Below are 15,732 nucleotides of genomic sequence, written 5' to 3' on the forward strand. Positions count from 1 at the left end.
ATCATTGTCACTTGATTAATAATAATCGAATTTAAATGATGAAGTTAAAGTTAAAATTCCACTAATGGGTGAGCACCAGCCTCTGCCATATGGACACATTGATGCACCATGAGCACATGGAACTAAGAGATAGCCTAGGCCAATGTAGTAGTAGGCCTATAATTGTCAACTAATTAAAAATAGCCTACAAAAACAACAACAAATACAAACTGAAATATCCTGATGAAAATGCAGGTTCTTTCAATCACATTCATCTTTCTACTTCGCCTGTCTGCTTCCATTTCTACGCTCTTAGAAAAAATGTGCTATCTATAACCTTAAAGTGTTCTTTGGCTGTCCTCATAAGATAACCCTTTGAAGAACTATTTTTTGTTGCAGGTTGAACCTTTTCTATAGAGGGTTCTACATGTAACCCAAAATTGTTCTACCTGAAACCAAAAAGGGTTCTCCTGTGGGGACAGCCAAAGAAACATTTTTGAACCCTTTTTTCTAAGAGTGGCTCTGTCTTAACTTGAGCTATCACTAGTGAAGCGCATCATTGTAGTCTATCCAATCAACTGGGTCCAGCCCAATGACTGTGAAGGTCCAGCCCAATGCTGTTGCTAGCGAACTTGCAACAGGTACCACATTTACATGCGCATAGTATTCCAGATAGTAGCTCATATCCTGCTTAAGGTCTCATTCGGGATAAGCTGTTTACATGCACCTTTGATAACCCATTCACGAGTATCCCTATACCTGTGAATAAACTGAATATTCCTTATGGAAGTTCATATGGTATTATGCAAAATATATATATATATTTGTATTTTTTCTCCCCATTCTCGATCTTGTCTCATGCTGCAACTCCCCAACGGCCTGAGAGAAGTGAAAGTCAAGTCATGCCTCCTCCAAAATATGACCCTCCAAACCACGCTTCTTTACACCAGCCCGATTATTAGTGCTGGTGAAAAGATGTTCAACTGAAGACCCGAAGTCAGCCTGCAGGTGCTCAGCCGCCACAAGGAGTCGCTAGAGCGCAATGAGCCAAGTAAATCCCTCCCTGCCAAACCCTCCTCTATCCGGACGATGCTGGGCCAATTGTACGCAGCCCTATGGGACCCCGGGTCACTGCAGGCTGTGACACAGCCTGGGATCGAACCCGAGTCTGTAGTGACGCCTCAAGCACTGCATTGCCTTAGATCGCTGTGCCACTCGGGAGGCAGGAATTATACCTTTCCTGCAGTAAAAGGATTCAATAAATGTTAATTTTGTCTCGGGAACAGGAGTGGAGAAATATGATTTCTTTCTTTCAGCATCAGCATCTCTTGAGAAAATGCAAAGGTGCATGTAGCCTAATGGGTAATCTTTGACTGTTATGCAAGCAGACAGTATTTCAACACATAAAATATGCACCCAAGACGAACTGAAGTCTTATCAGAAACATGTTTAATAATCATTTTTCTCAGCTTTTAATGTCCTTAAAATTGGTCAAACAGATGACATTGGACATTTAGCACAGGACCAAACTTTCCACTGTTTTGGAGTTATGACATAAAATAAGCTTCACGTATCTAACTACAGTATCCCTGTACCTTGAATAAACAGAATATTCCTCATTTAAGTTCATATGGGTTAAATGGAATAGTAACTGACTGAACACTGACTTTAGGCCTATAACCTCTTATATGTAGCGTAATATAATATTAACTCCAGCAGAATTATGCATTTCTTGCAGTAAAATGAAACAACAAATGTAGGTTACATTTTGTCTCAGGAACAGAAGTGGAGAAATATTTTTTATTTCTAACTATTGTAGTTGACAAACAAATGGACTACCAAATGTCCAAAATTGTAATATGGCCTACCAAATGTCGGAAATTATAAGCAAGAACGTGTGTAAATTAGGGTTGAAAGTAGCGAGTATGGTATATTATGGTGGATCGAACTGCAGGTAGACTACTTTTTTAAGTGATTTGTTTGACAATCAGATGAAAACATCATAACACAACACCATAGACTGCACAACACCCAGGATATGCGCAACTGAACCTGCGTAGACCGCGAATAACAACAGTACACGGGATAAAATGTTTATATGCCACAGCATCCCGTTAAAATCAGCATACCCCAGGCATTTTGTCCTGGTTTAACATAACCTGGATACAAGGTGTTTGTGCTTATCTCAAAAACAGAATACTTTTATATCCCGAAAAATAACGGGATATTGATGTCCTGTTCCGGGCCATCAAAGTTCCCCGTGCCAGTGATCTCTGGACAGACACAGCTGTTTTTGAAAAGGTAAATCAAATAAATGTTTAACTAACCCAAAATAGTTAATCTCTGTCGTCTACATGGGAGCAAATGAAGCATCGTGAACAGAACAAGCAAGGAGGTTCAAAACCAAGCACGAGTTTATTGGCGCGTTGTAGCAAGAATTTGCATATTTCCGTTAGGGAACGCCTCCTCTGCGAAGTGCGCGTGCGCACAAACTCAATTCGACCTTGTACTGCTAAAAAATCTTTGGCATAGTGTCAAGTCTAGAAAACTTAGGGCACTGTGTTCGTAACAGATTTGTAGTTTTGGGAAGAGAAAAATGTATTGAGATCAGATGTTTCATCGATGAGACAATGTGCAGAAGATCGGCCCAGTTTCACCTAGTTCCATCTTTTCCCACTACCCGCGACTGAACTTCCTCTCACTACCATATTTGATGGTGAGAAAACGTTCTAAACGGTTAATAGCCCACGTGACGTGTCTGAGTTACCCTTTCTATCTGTGGGGAAATTTTTCAGGTGTTTTATGAAATTTCCACTGGCTATATGGGATCCTCAGAGCGTTACATTATACTATTTCACACCGAGGCCTTTTTAAATACTGTGAGAAAATATTATCATTCACAGTGGATACAAAAAAAGATTTCATTGATTTATAGTCGCTTCCAGAGGACTGCTAACTTGTAGCGAATTGGGCGAAACCAAGAATAAAAAAATGTGGTGGTCCTAAAAAAGGTTATTATCTTTAAAATAATTTCTGAGAAAAGTGATTATGTATAAAATATCAAACTTTTTCATATTTATGTTATTAAATCCGCACAATTACATTTATTACGTCTTCTCATATTAATGTCAATTGTTTCTGTGGATTGTTTTTGTACACCCCCCCCCCCCCCCCCCCCCAAAGCACTGCTGTTCCTACGTCGTCAGTTTGAAATGGTTGGCCAGACAAAGGCAGCACAGCGCAGCCACGGGAAGAAGCGCCATGAATCCATCAACAGAACTGAAATGCTAATATAAACTGTGCCTTTTTACAGAAGAAAAGAATACTGCGGGTTTCAGAGATACATTTTCAGTTTTTATTTTGAAAATGAACGACCGACTGGATCCATTTGAAGAACGACAACCGTCATCTGACTTGAACATGGGTAGAGTCGCCTGACGGTCTCTGTTTTCCGCCTTATGGTTCGCTAGCTAGCCTAGGCTACTAGCCAGGCAAGCTAACGTCAGCTAGTTGTCTACGTTTTCATGGGAAGTAGTTGGCTAACTATCTCAGTTGATTTGGAATAATATAACACAACCTGAAAACTTCGCGTTGGAATTTCAGATGTGTATTATGTAAAGATGGCTTGGGATGCCTGGACTTTGAACATGTTATTTTTCTGAGTTACATTAGCTAACTTCGCAAACAGATAACGTTAGCTAGCCTACTCGAATAATCGTATACCTGGTTCGTTTTGGCTAACCTCTCCCCTTCCAAACATGTTTGAAATGGAGACACACATATCTGGCCTCTTCCCGGAAATTTTAGCTATGATTTTCAGTTACTTGGACGTAAGGGACAAAGGTAGGGTGGCCCAAGTGTGTGCGGCCTGGAGGGACGCTTCGTACCACAAGTCTGTGTGGAGGGGGGTGGAAGCGAAGCTTCATCTGCGTAGGGCCAATCCGTCCCTGTTCCCCAGCCTCCATACCCGGGGCATTAAGAAGGTCCAGATCCTCAGCCTGCGGCGCAGCCTGAGCTACGTAATCCAGGGGATGCCAAACATTGAAAGCCTTAACCTATGCGGCTGTTTTAACCTCACGGACAACGGGCTCGGACATGCTTTTGTTCAGGACATCCCGTCCTTGCAGATCCTCAACCTCAGCCTCTGCAAACCAATCACAGACTCAAGCCTGGGCAGGATTGCCCAGTATCTGAAAAATCTGGAGGTCCTGGAACTCGGTGGCCTCAGTAACATCACCAACACAGGCCTTTTGCTCATTGCCTGGGGCTTGCACAAACTCAAGAGCCTTAATTTGCGGAGCTGCAGGCATGTGTCAGACGTGGGCATCGGTCACCTGGCTGGGATGACCCGAAGCGCTGCCGAAGGCTGTCTCTCTCTGGAGCAGCTGACCCTGCAGGACTGCCAAAAGCTGACGGACCTGTCCCTCAAACACGTCTCCAAGGGACTGGCCAATCTCAAGGTGCTCAACCTCAGCTTTTGCGGAGGAATATCGGACGCCGGTATGATCCACCTGTCGAATATGACTCACCTGTGGAGCCTCAACCTGCGGTCGTGTGACAACATAAGTGACACGGGCATCATGCACCTGGCAATGGGGTCTCTACAGCTTTCCGGCCTCGACGTGTCCTTCTGCGACAAGATAGGTGACCAGAGCCTGGCCTACATCGCCCAGGGGCTGTACCAGCTCAAGTCTCTGTCCCTGTGCTCCTGCCACATCAGTGACGACGGGATCAACCGGATGGTGCGCCAGATGCACGAGCTCAAGACCCTGAACATCGGGCAGTGCGTACGCATCACTGACAAGGGGCTGGAGCTGATCGCCGACCACCTGACGCAGCTCACCGGTATCGACCTGTACGGGTGTACCAAAATCACCAAGCGGGGTCTGGAGAGGATAACGCAGCTCCCGTGCCTTAAAGTGTTAAACCTGGGACTCTGGCAGATGACGGAGAGTGAGAAAGTGAGGTGAAAGCCAAGCTGGGAGGAAGAAGTGGTGGTTTTCACCGTGGAAGGTGTATTATTTTTCATAGAATACCTGAGCGGAACTGCTTGTAGACTATTACATTACCTTTTAATAACTATAATACTGTGACCTTAATTTTAGTAGAAGGGATCAACCCTTTTTAAACATTCACTGTCATAGCATTATTCCACCCCTTATTTTGGTATAATTGCTTTCTCACATATTTCCATGTTAACTATCCTGTCATTGTATCACATTTATAAGTTTTTTACTAGCTACCTCATTCATTGAAGAAACTGGAGTGCCTGGGACACAACCCCACTGTCTTTCCATGCAAAAAAAAAAAAAATGGGATATATGCCACATTTTTCAACTTTCCCTTTAACTGTTTACCAGTATTGATGATAGACAACTCATGCAAAACAACTATGTTCTAACACAGTCCATCTTAACACTGCACATTAAGGCTTTAATGCCTTGGATTGAAGTTTTGACTAAGAAGTATTTTTCTTATGTTAATAAATATAGTTTTTATAATGAATGGCTGTAAGCCAGAACATTGTACTTCAAATTGAAGTGAATTGTTTGTTTTTGAAGTACACCTTTTTGAATTGGTAGTTTCCATGCCTGAGGAGTTGTACTGTATCTAACATTGTAATCTGCCTTTCCTAATTCCTTCTGGTAAACATGAACAGTGTGGATATGACAGGGGTGAACTATCTGCCTTCTCCCCCCTGGGGACTTTAGAATGGAGAGTGTAAAAATAGACTATCTTGCCCTTGGTTATCAAGAGCATGTATTTGAAGTCTGTATGCAACATATCAATAACCTATATCATATTTTCTCCTGTAAAGCCTTCAAGGAAAGATCATTGGTGTGTTTCTTAAAAAGGGTAATTTAAAATGGTTTTATATTCATACAACAGTGATATTTATTAATAAAAATGCTGAATGTTTTTTTTGGGAAATTGTTTATTTTGAGTTCTGTCACCCATTTGAGGTTTATAGGAGGGCCTTACTATGAAAAAGCAGGTACTAAATATGGCAGAAGGTGCAGGGTGTTCAGAACATTAGGGGCCATTCCATTATCTTACTCTAATATAAATTATGCTGGTCCAGAAACAACCATTTGGGGGTTGCACAACCAGATTGACATAGAAAGAAAAGGACAGATTTTATCTCCCTGGTGTTTTCAGGTCTGAACTGGATAGATTAAGTGAAATAGTGGATTAGCACCTACCATGGATGAGTTTCTGTCACTCTTTACACACATTCAGAAGTCGAGTTGAGGCGAAGGGTTGCCAATCACATTTGACCTCATCTCCCTAGCGAATCCACAGCGGGACAGTCAAATCAAATATGAGGGCATGAAAACCATTCTTGGCAACTGAGACAGCTATTAGGTATAAAATGACACATGTATTAAGGTATTCCAAGATATGCTATTAGAGTGGCATGTAGCCTAGCGGTTAGAGTGTTGGACCAGTAAATTAAAGATCACTGGTTCGATTACCCGAGCGGAAAAGATTGGGCAAATTAGGGTCAGGCAAGGCACCTAACCCTAATTTGCTCCAGGTGTGCTGTACTATTATAACTGACCCTGTAAAACAACATATTTCACTGCACCTATCTGGTGTGTTACAAAGAGAGTCGCACACTTCATATGTATAACCTCCCAGTAATTTATTGGGTAAAAAAAACGTTTCAGCATCACTGCCTTTTATCCGGTGTGTGACAAATCATTTTGTTTTATGTTACTTAATTATGCTGATAAATATGCACAATGGTAGTCCTGTAAACAAAAATCACCACAGAGCGTGAAAGACTGATAGGATATGTTTATTTACATACATACAAAATGCAAATACTCAAATGTGTCTGTTCTGCTTTAATTTTTCATAGATAACCTTTTTCATCATTAACACAGACGGAAGGCAGTACATTTCTTTAACAAATGCAAATGAAAGTAAAAAAATAAAATTAGAACCATGACTTTAGAAGTAGCCCCTTTAACAGCACTGTGTTCCTGAATGAAGAGTTTAAAACAAAGTTATCACAGACTGGTGAGTCCACAGACATTAAGGCAAGGGCAGGGATACACAGGCTAGGGCCCTGTTGCAACTTTTTTGAAAGACACATTTTTTTCCTCCTTCCTGAAATAAAACTGTTCTCATGACCTGGATAGGTGAAAGCTGACCAGTGAAACCCTTTGCTTTTACCTCTACGATTTTGTCAGGTCAGTAATAACTTCTGGAAAGGGAGATGGCCATAGAGAGTACTTTGGAATCGCATCCTGGCTTTTATGGACAAGGGGCATGATTATAGAATCTAAACAGTAGCCTAGTCTCCAACTCTGGTCCTGGAGACCAAGCTGATTTGTAGCTTATTGTTCAACCATGGACAGATTGAAATAGAAATGTACTGTACAGAGCAGTTCTAAATGCCAGAGACTGGCAGCGTGCTCTCTGTAAATCAGGCCACTGAATAAGTATCAGGAGAACCATGGTTGGAGACCGTTCTGTCCTAAACGGTCAGACTACTGTGTGAGACAAGTGGAGAACAGAGGAACACAGTCTAGGGGGCGTCATTCCCACAAACATCTCGGATATATGAAATAACTAAACACTGGAACCTCAGGGTAATACGTTTACATCATGTGGAAAAAGTATGCATAAAAAAATTCAAGAAATATAAATAAATGAAAGAAAATAAAAAGTACTCTCCCTCTACACAGTCACAGTTTGAAAACGTTTGAAGTTTACACATAATTTGACATATAAAAGTTTTTTTTCTTTTTTTTTTACAAATATTTCTCCAGTTTTAGCTGAAGACACTAGAACGGTCCGCCATTTTGTTCAGAGAGTCTTGCTCCTCACGATTCTGTGCAAACATTCAATGCATATATATCCATATGGTCAACATCATACTTTATATGTATATATATTTATAGAACATGACTTTCCGCAATTTATGGCAGTACGGTCATATCTTTTGTCTTCAGACAAATTGAGACACACACACACACACACACAATAGACAACTAACTGCACTGCTTTTAGCTTCTCACTTTGTTTTTTACAGAATTCACAACATCTTCCACTGGGTTACATTTATGTAGTCACTACGAGGGTTGAACGGCGGGAACCCGGTTACCGGGATTTATCTCTCAAAATCACTCGCTTTTCCCTGGGATAAATAACTGCGAGAAACCGGTAAATTATAATAAATTATTTATATGAACAGCATGGTGTGAAATGGAACTGTTATATTATATGCGATATCTAAATCTGGCTTCTCTATGGCCTCTGCATGAATCAACGCTCAGGGTGGGGACAGACAGCCCAACTCAGTATGGAGTACAGTTCATAATGCATGTAGACCTATCATCTCAACTTTTTGTTCTTGTGACAGGTAGGACTTCATTTGCTGCAGCATAGCCTATGTTACAGTAATATAAAGATCTAATGCGTATCTAATTTACCCATCTCCTTCTGGCTTTCGTGGGTCTTTTCTCTGTCGCTCTCCATCAACTCCATCCAAAATATATCATCCTGTTCTAGATTGATATATAGCCCTATATATAAGAGATGTTCTAGCCTACCTTCTACGGGTAATACGTTCAATGCCGTATAAGCCTTATATTTAGCTAATTAATTATGGGTTATGCATAATAAGCTTCTAACTTATAACCTATGTATCTTATCCAATACGCAAGCACCTGTGCTCCGCTGGCCTCTCTCCTTAAAAAAACGCTCCTTAGCTCTTGGAGTCCCATGCAGGAAAATCTAGACCACAATAGCTTGCTGGACATAATGTTTTGAGCATTTTTCATACCAATAGACTATTCGAAGAGGGATGCAAGCTCTTTTTAGCTGAATGTTATACACAGAAGCCAATAGAACGTATGGGTAATTTGAAAGATGAGCGAACTCGCGATGGCAGTTATTTATTCAGACCCATAACCATTCAATCTTCATGAAGAGAAGTGAAAGCAGTCTGCATCTAAGTCTAGTCATATATTATTCAAGGATGTCATTAGAATGATGAAGATAAGGACAACGAAACGTATTTCATTTAATTGTTGAAAGGGCGGATGGTATGAGAGAAAGAGGAGAACATTCAGGGTATATAAAAGGTAGGTATAGAAATATGTCAGCATACTAATTATACAAATAGGCCCAATTATATTTCAAAATTAAAATCAAATTCGCTAGCCAATACTTTTAACTTTGTAGGCCGCATGTGCTGCACCAGAATTGCATGTTCTCTTCTGCTTCATCATGGTTTCAACGATGTGCCTAATTCCAGTCCATATAATACAATACAGTTCACACTCAAAAAGATTAGCCTATTGGAGCTAGTTTAATTTATTTACCCAAGAGAGCATAGGTTATAGCTGGCTACATCTAGGGGCTTCTATGTTTTTCTGTCACGCATAATGTGCAGTAGGCTTTATCATACATGTATTGGATAATGGCATAATCATTTGGGCATTTTTGGGCTTAAGCTCATTAAACGTTGTTAATGTAGGGCTCATAAATGTTTTAAAAATATATGGCTCATCAGGCTCAGGTAGATTCAGGTTAGAATTTTCATGCTGATCAAAGCTATAATCAACTCCAAACATATATGCTTTATAATTCTTTTGAATGAAACTTCCGGTTTTGGTGGGAAACACCAGGTTACCCAGGAGAAAAGGGATTTATTTTCGGGATGGAACATTTCTAAAAAAACGGGGAAAATATTCAACCCTAGTCACTATGTATTTAATGAGTCATTTACAAATTGATTTAAAAAAGGTTCAAACCCACTGGGAAGGGACTTCCACATCCTTTTAAGTAGGATTCACTATAATTTCATTTCAAGAACCGCACGCCCTGAAGCTTTGGAAAAATGCACAAAATTGGCAACATCAATCTCAGGGAACATAATTCAATCAAAAATTAAACAATGATAATGTTTTATAAAGTCATATCTATAGAAACTTTGGATGAGATCCTGTGACTGGTGGAGTAGATCTCTTCATGTCATATGTCAAGCTGTAGCACCAATAGAACTGAGGAATAAAAAGGTCCCTCATGTACGTCCAGTACTGATCCCTTTGCACACTCAAAGGCCACTCTATCGTACCATCCCAAATGACACCATATTCCATATAGTGCACTACAGTGGAGGGTGCTGAGGGGAGTACGGCTCATAATAAGGCCTGGAACGGAGTAAATGGAATGGATTTGGTTTCCATGTGTTTGATACCATTCCCCTATAGCCATTACCACGAGCCCGTCCTCCCCCATTAAGGTGCCACCAACCTCCTGTGATGCACTACTAGAAGTGTACGTGGCTAAAATAAACTAATGTTGCATACCTCATATTGAAGAGGGTGCTGTGTGCAAAACCATCTAAAACAAACCACTACCCCCCTCTCCTCTGTTTCTCTCTCTCTCTCTCTCCCCTTCTCCCTCTGGTCCAACTCCTTATTTGACGTAAATCAGACACTGATGTCAATGGGAGATGTGTGTGGAAGTTCAAGTTAGGATATTGAGTTAGGATTCCTCCCTCTTATATCTTAAGATCCGTTCACAGAACATGCAGTAAGTCAGCCAGAGATAAAGCCCCACAAGCCCTAAAACCCAGCTAGTGTTTCTCTCTCTCTCTCCATAGATCTAATTGGGTGGTTGAGGGAAAATGGGAAAAGTTTTGTTGTCCAGAAACTCACATAGGAGATTGTTAATGTCAAACATAGGAAATAACACATAATATATGCTAAATGTTTTTGTTTAAATGGTCACTGGTTTCTAAACATTTCCATGCCACGACTCCCCACCATTCAGAAAACTACGGTTGTGTCAGTAGGGACGAAAACTGCGAAAACTTTGAAAGAAATGAAACAGGGAGGTGCTACCTTAACTTTGTTTTCTCTTTCAAAACGTTTTTGTGCGATGTGCACTACTGAACACAACCCATGACCAGCATGCATCTACATCCTTCCACCATTAGCCCACTGTGTGACTGTTCTTCATCAGTTAATCATCATCATCATCTCCTCAGGCTGGTGAATCTCCCCAGGAATGAGAATTGAGCATGTGGGGGTGTAGTATGATCGCGCAGTCCTCCCTCCGCCAAGAACATGTGTGGATAGATGGGAGGAAGGTTGTCTGAAGCTCATGCAGGGTCCTGGGGTCATCAGGGGGTGGTCTGTAAAGGTGAGAATTCAGCAGGACTCCTCCAGCGCGTTGACCACCTGCTCCAGGATGTCAGGGCAGTAGTCAGCGATCTGCTGCAGCACCGAGTTGGCATACTCCTGCAGCTCCCCACTCTCCTTCTCACACAACTCCAACTCCATTTCCAACTAAGGAGGAAGGGAGGGGGGAGAAAAAGGGACAGAGGGAGAGATAATGAGTTAGCATACTTCTCCTCCCCCACCATCTCCCTTGAGGCGATAAAAACTTCACTCATTCCTGTTAAGAGGAAGATATGACAGAGCACCGAAAGAAAGATAGAGGGTGAGAAAGAGACGGGGAACAAGAGAGAGAAAACCCCAGAGGGAGGGACTCCTCTGTTACCTGCTCCAAAGTCATCTTGTGTAGCTCCTCCTCCCAGGCTGGTGGGTTGGCGTGGTGATAGTGGGTCGGTGGGGTGAGGACACTGAGGATGCTGGGGTCTCGGTCGTGGCAGAGGTCAGTCAGGTGGGCAATGTAGAGCTTAAGCTTATTGCGATTCTCACTCAGGGACAGGAGAGGGGGGATCATCTGGAGGGGAGAGATGCAAGGGGGGAGAGGAAAGGGAAGAGCCAGTTGGATAAGAGAGAGATAAGAAAAATGACATTAGGTCCCTGTGTGTTTTCAGAGACTAAACCAGAATCATGGAGCATGCAGAAGGAGGGAAAAGGCTGCATCTCACATGCATTAGATCACAAGGAGAAACGATTGTGGAGTCTGGTATGTGGGACAGAAGTGTGTCTTGTGTGTGTGTGTGTGTATGTCTGCCTATTTGATTGACTCCGTTGTTCACAAACAGTGTCCAAGCTACAGTACATGGTGGGCAGACAAACACTGAAACACCATCCAAGGTAACACATTCCCGCAGAAAATACAAATATGAGAACAGATGACATGTACCAAACACTGCACGGACCAACTCACTGCACCAACATAAAATGGTGAGAGGAGAAACGGACGACAAAACAAAATGGAGGCGCAAAACGGGACACACTGACGATGGAGTGAGAGACGGGCATACATGCCAGGAAGGTGGTGAAAATGGACAGATGACTCGGACATTCATTTGTGCTCTCACCCTTCTGAACAAAATGGCTGAGAGAGAGAGGGGAGGTGGGCGCAGGGTTGGCTATGCCCAAATACCCTCCTCATCATCCTATTGGACAGATGGTTTAGCCAATTGCAGCATTAGAAAAGAACACTTGGTTAGTGTGTGTGTGTGTGTGTGTGTGTGTGTGTGTGTGTGTGTGTGTGTGTGTGTGTGTGTGTGTGTGTGTGTGTGTGTGTGTGTGTGTGTGTGTGTGTGTGTGTGTGTGTGTGTGTGTGTGAGAGAGAGAGTGTGACAGAGAAAAATAGGAGTGCGAGACAGAAAACTGACCAAAAATCAATGTCTGTGGACGTTGAAATCAAGGCCGGTCTGAACCGCGCCAAAAAAAGATGTCCACAAAGCATCTGCGTCAGTCCGTGCTTACTGAGGTGTAGCCTACCATGTCTGCATGTTATAAATGCCCATTCATGTGGTAGGACCACCATTTGTAAAGCCGGCTGTTGTATTGGCTTTATTAGTCCTGATTCCTGTGAATAATCAATTTGGCTATTTAAGCTCTGAATATCAGCTAACCAACTTTATCAGGAGTTATCGTGAGCCTATTTGCAATGTGTTTACACAGCGGGAAAAGCAGAAGTATTTTCTTTTTCACTATGAACAGCTTGTCAAAAATTGACGGATACAAACTTTAAACCACTGATCATGACAAAGGGGTGAAACTCCTGGACAACAGTTGTGATTGTCCATTCCATATTGTCTGACCTGTCCTATTTTTAGGATATGTTGTTTGTTAAAATGACAGCACACTTTTTATTTGATTGGGCGCCATTTAAGTTAGTTAGGCAAATTGACCAGAGAAACCTGCATGATGTAAAAAGTGTCCGTCTCATTACATTGTCAAATATTTTATCTCCAGCCTGCAAGCTACAGAAAAGGCCACATACTCTTTCTACCATATCCTATATCAGAGTACGGAACATTGGTGGAGCACCGCAGCGGTGAGTCTCTCCAACAGCACCCTGGAGAGGCACGCTGGGAATAGAGAAGCAAAATATTTTGCGCCCCTGCCTTTGACAAAGGGGCACTACTTATCACAGGGCGGCATCAGCGATCACCTAAAAATCCCATTTGCCACTGGTTGAGAGAAATTGTCATTGTATTTGGGAAGAATTATGTGAGGTTTTATTTGTTGTTGGTGTGTCTAGGTCAGACGATGCCGCCATAGGTGGCTGCCTAATCCAATTTCAACCAAATGTATTTATAAAGCCCTTCTGTAATCAGCTGATGTCACAAAGTGCTGAACAGAAACCCAGTATAAAACCCCAAACAGCAAGCATGCAGGTGTAATCCTGCCTAATGAGCTGGCCGGCCGTGATAACTTTATATACTGGAGAAAGATGGTCTATTCTGGTTAAGCTACACATGTGTTCACACAATAATAGCACCTAGACAGCCTTCGACTGCAAAATATATGATTCTGTTTGGTTGACTGTGTACCCACCTGATCTGGAGAAGGTTTGTGATTGGTCTGGTCGGGGGCGGTCTTCAAGTGGTCGTCCTCATAGTTGTCTGCCATTAGCTTCATACGGTTCTGAGTCTGAAAGAGAGAGAAAGAAAGGACAAGATTTCAGGGGGAGACTAAAGGGATTTTTGACCAGCATACTCATTTACATTACATTTTAGTCATTTAGCAGATGCTCTTATCCAAAGCGACTTACAGGTGCAATTAGGGTTAAATGCTTTGCTCAAGGGCACAGACAGATTTCTCACCTAGTCTTCTTGGGGATTTGAACCAGCGAACTTTCGATTACTGGCCCAATGCTCTTAACCGCCACGCTACCTGCCACCATAATCATGGTGCATTGAGCAGACAGCTGTGCCGAGAGAAGTTTATGGCTGCCTACTGTTTGATTTTGACACTTGCTGCAAAGTTAAAACCTATACCTATAAACAATCTGAGGTCTGTTTAGTCTCCCCCCCATTTCAGGTGAAGGAGATGAGTAGAGGAAGTGACTTTACAGAGGCCTATGTGGCTGGACCTAGGTAACATGACGAGGGATTGATCCCTACCTGCTGTTTGAGCTGTTGTACCAGACGGTCCTTCTCTCTTTTTAGCAGAGCCACCTCGTCCTGCGTCTTCTTCTTCTTGGACGAGGACAGCTCCAGCAGGGCAATGTTGGCGTCCTTCTCACTGATGGCTGCCAGCAGCGCCTCCTGTCTGCATCAAGGTGGTATTACAGGGTGGCATTTTAGAATGAGTCATTTACAGGATATCCTATTACCTGACTGTATTACAGCATTACTTGACTACCAAGTCAGCAGAAATGTTGCAAAGTGTGAAAGTGGAGGGAATGGGTGTATATACAGTGTGTGTGTGTGTACGTGCATGTGTATGATGGGTGTGTCTTCGTGCGTGTCTTACTTCATTTCCAGCACCTCCTCCAGGTGTTTCCTGCGTTCGGCTCTCAAAGTGGTCAGGTGAGTCTCCTTCTCACACAGGGACTGTTGGGTAGATGACAGCTTGGCCCTCATAGACTCCAGCTCCTGTTTCACCTTCTCCATGGCCCCCAGCAGCTCCTCAATCTGTACACACATAATAAAAATAAGACAATACAAAGACAAGCAGAGAGAGTGAAAATGTATTAGATTATGTTTATCATTCAAAGACATAACCTTCCTCAAGTACAGCCCCATTTTGATGAGCCGTCAATCAAAGAACCCCTAGCCCCTACACCCTATCCCCTTGGCACTAGCCCTTACACCAGGGTTCCCCATCTGGCAGACTGCAGGCCAAATATTTGCCACCCATAAGTTTTCTAATGTTCATTGTTGGACATAAAAGACTGGGAAAAAGTCAGGAAATCAGCTCCAAGTTAAATAATTTTGTAAATCTGTTCCCAAGTATTCCCACGGAAAATAGAGAGACACACATGATCATATACAACTATAAGCAAGGACTGAAATGATTATGTTTTAGTCAAACATTACGTCGGTTTGGGCTTCTTGTGGTCAATTTGCAGTCTACAAATGATTTGTAATTAGATTCCGGCCCCCCGAACATCCGCGCAAGAAACAAAATGGTCCCGCGGCTGCTCTAGTTGATGATTCCTGACTTACACCCTATCCCCTTGGCACTAGCTCTTACACCCTATCCCCTTGGCACTAGCTCTTACACCCTATCCCCTTGGCACTAGCTCTTACACCCTATCCCCTTGGCACTAGCTCTTACACCCTATCCCCTTGGCACTAGCTCTTACACCCTATAGCACCTAGGTACTAGTGTAAATCTGAACGGGTTGATGGGTAATAGACCAGCAATATGGTGAACAGGGCTAGGGGTTGTTTCTGGAACCAACCCCACTGAGGTGTTGAACATACAACAAGGGGCTCCAATGACAGATCTAAACAGCAATAAAGGTACTACTTCACTGTAGTACTTTCATTTAACTGACATTTACTTAGAAGTCACATGGTTAATAGTACAACCCAACATTGCTAAATAATAACTTGACTTTCTCTGGGGT

General features: G+C 42.4%; 2 protein-coding genes across 5 annotated transcripts in view; one reads left to right on the plus strand and one right to left on the minus strand.

The window, feature by feature from the left end:
- Positions 1-3,183: 3,183 nt before the first annotated feature.
- Positions 3,184-5,899, plus strand: LOC129866943 (F-box/LRR-repeat protein 14-like). Its single transcript, XM_055939996.1, has one exon. It carries the CDS (start codon positions 3,738-3,740, stop codon positions 4,947-4,949), a length of 1,212 nt encoding a protein of 403 aa, XP_055795971.1. The 5' UTR covers positions 3,184-3,737; the 3' UTR covers positions 4,950-5,899.
- Positions 5,900-6,765: 866 nt separating this feature from the next.
- LOC129866934 (ELKS/Rab6-interacting/CAST family member 1-like) overlaps positions 6,766-15,732 on the minus strand; it is a 30,468-nt gene continuing 21,501 nt past the window's right edge. For 2 of the 4 annotated variants that reach the window (XM_055939982.1, XM_055939981.1), the window contains 5 exons: positions 14,631-14,791; positions 14,279-14,426; positions 13,710-13,805; positions 11,506-11,691; positions 6,766-11,291 (listed from right to left, as the gene is read on the minus strand). In XM_055939982.1, coding sequence (XP_055795957.1) covers positions 11,154-11,291; positions 11,506-11,691; positions 13,710-13,805; positions 14,279-14,426; positions 14,631-14,791 — 729 coding nt within the window. In that variant the 3' untranslated portion in view covers positions 6,766-11,153. Of the gene's footprint in view, positions 11,292-11,505; positions 11,692-12,238; positions 12,317-13,709; positions 13,806-14,278; positions 14,427-14,630; positions 14,792-15,732 lie in introns of those variants that run through there. The other 2 variants (XR_008761554.1, XR_008761553.1) reach the window with 1 other exon arrangement.

The sequence above is a fragment of the Salvelinus fontinalis genome, chromosome 12 (genome assembly GCF_029448725.1).
Source record: "Salvelinus fontinalis isolate EN_2023a chromosome 12, ASM2944872v1, whole genome shotgun sequence".
Lineage (NCBI taxonomy): Eukaryota > Metazoa > Chordata > Actinopteri > Salmoniformes > Salmonidae > Salvelinus > Salvelinus fontinalis.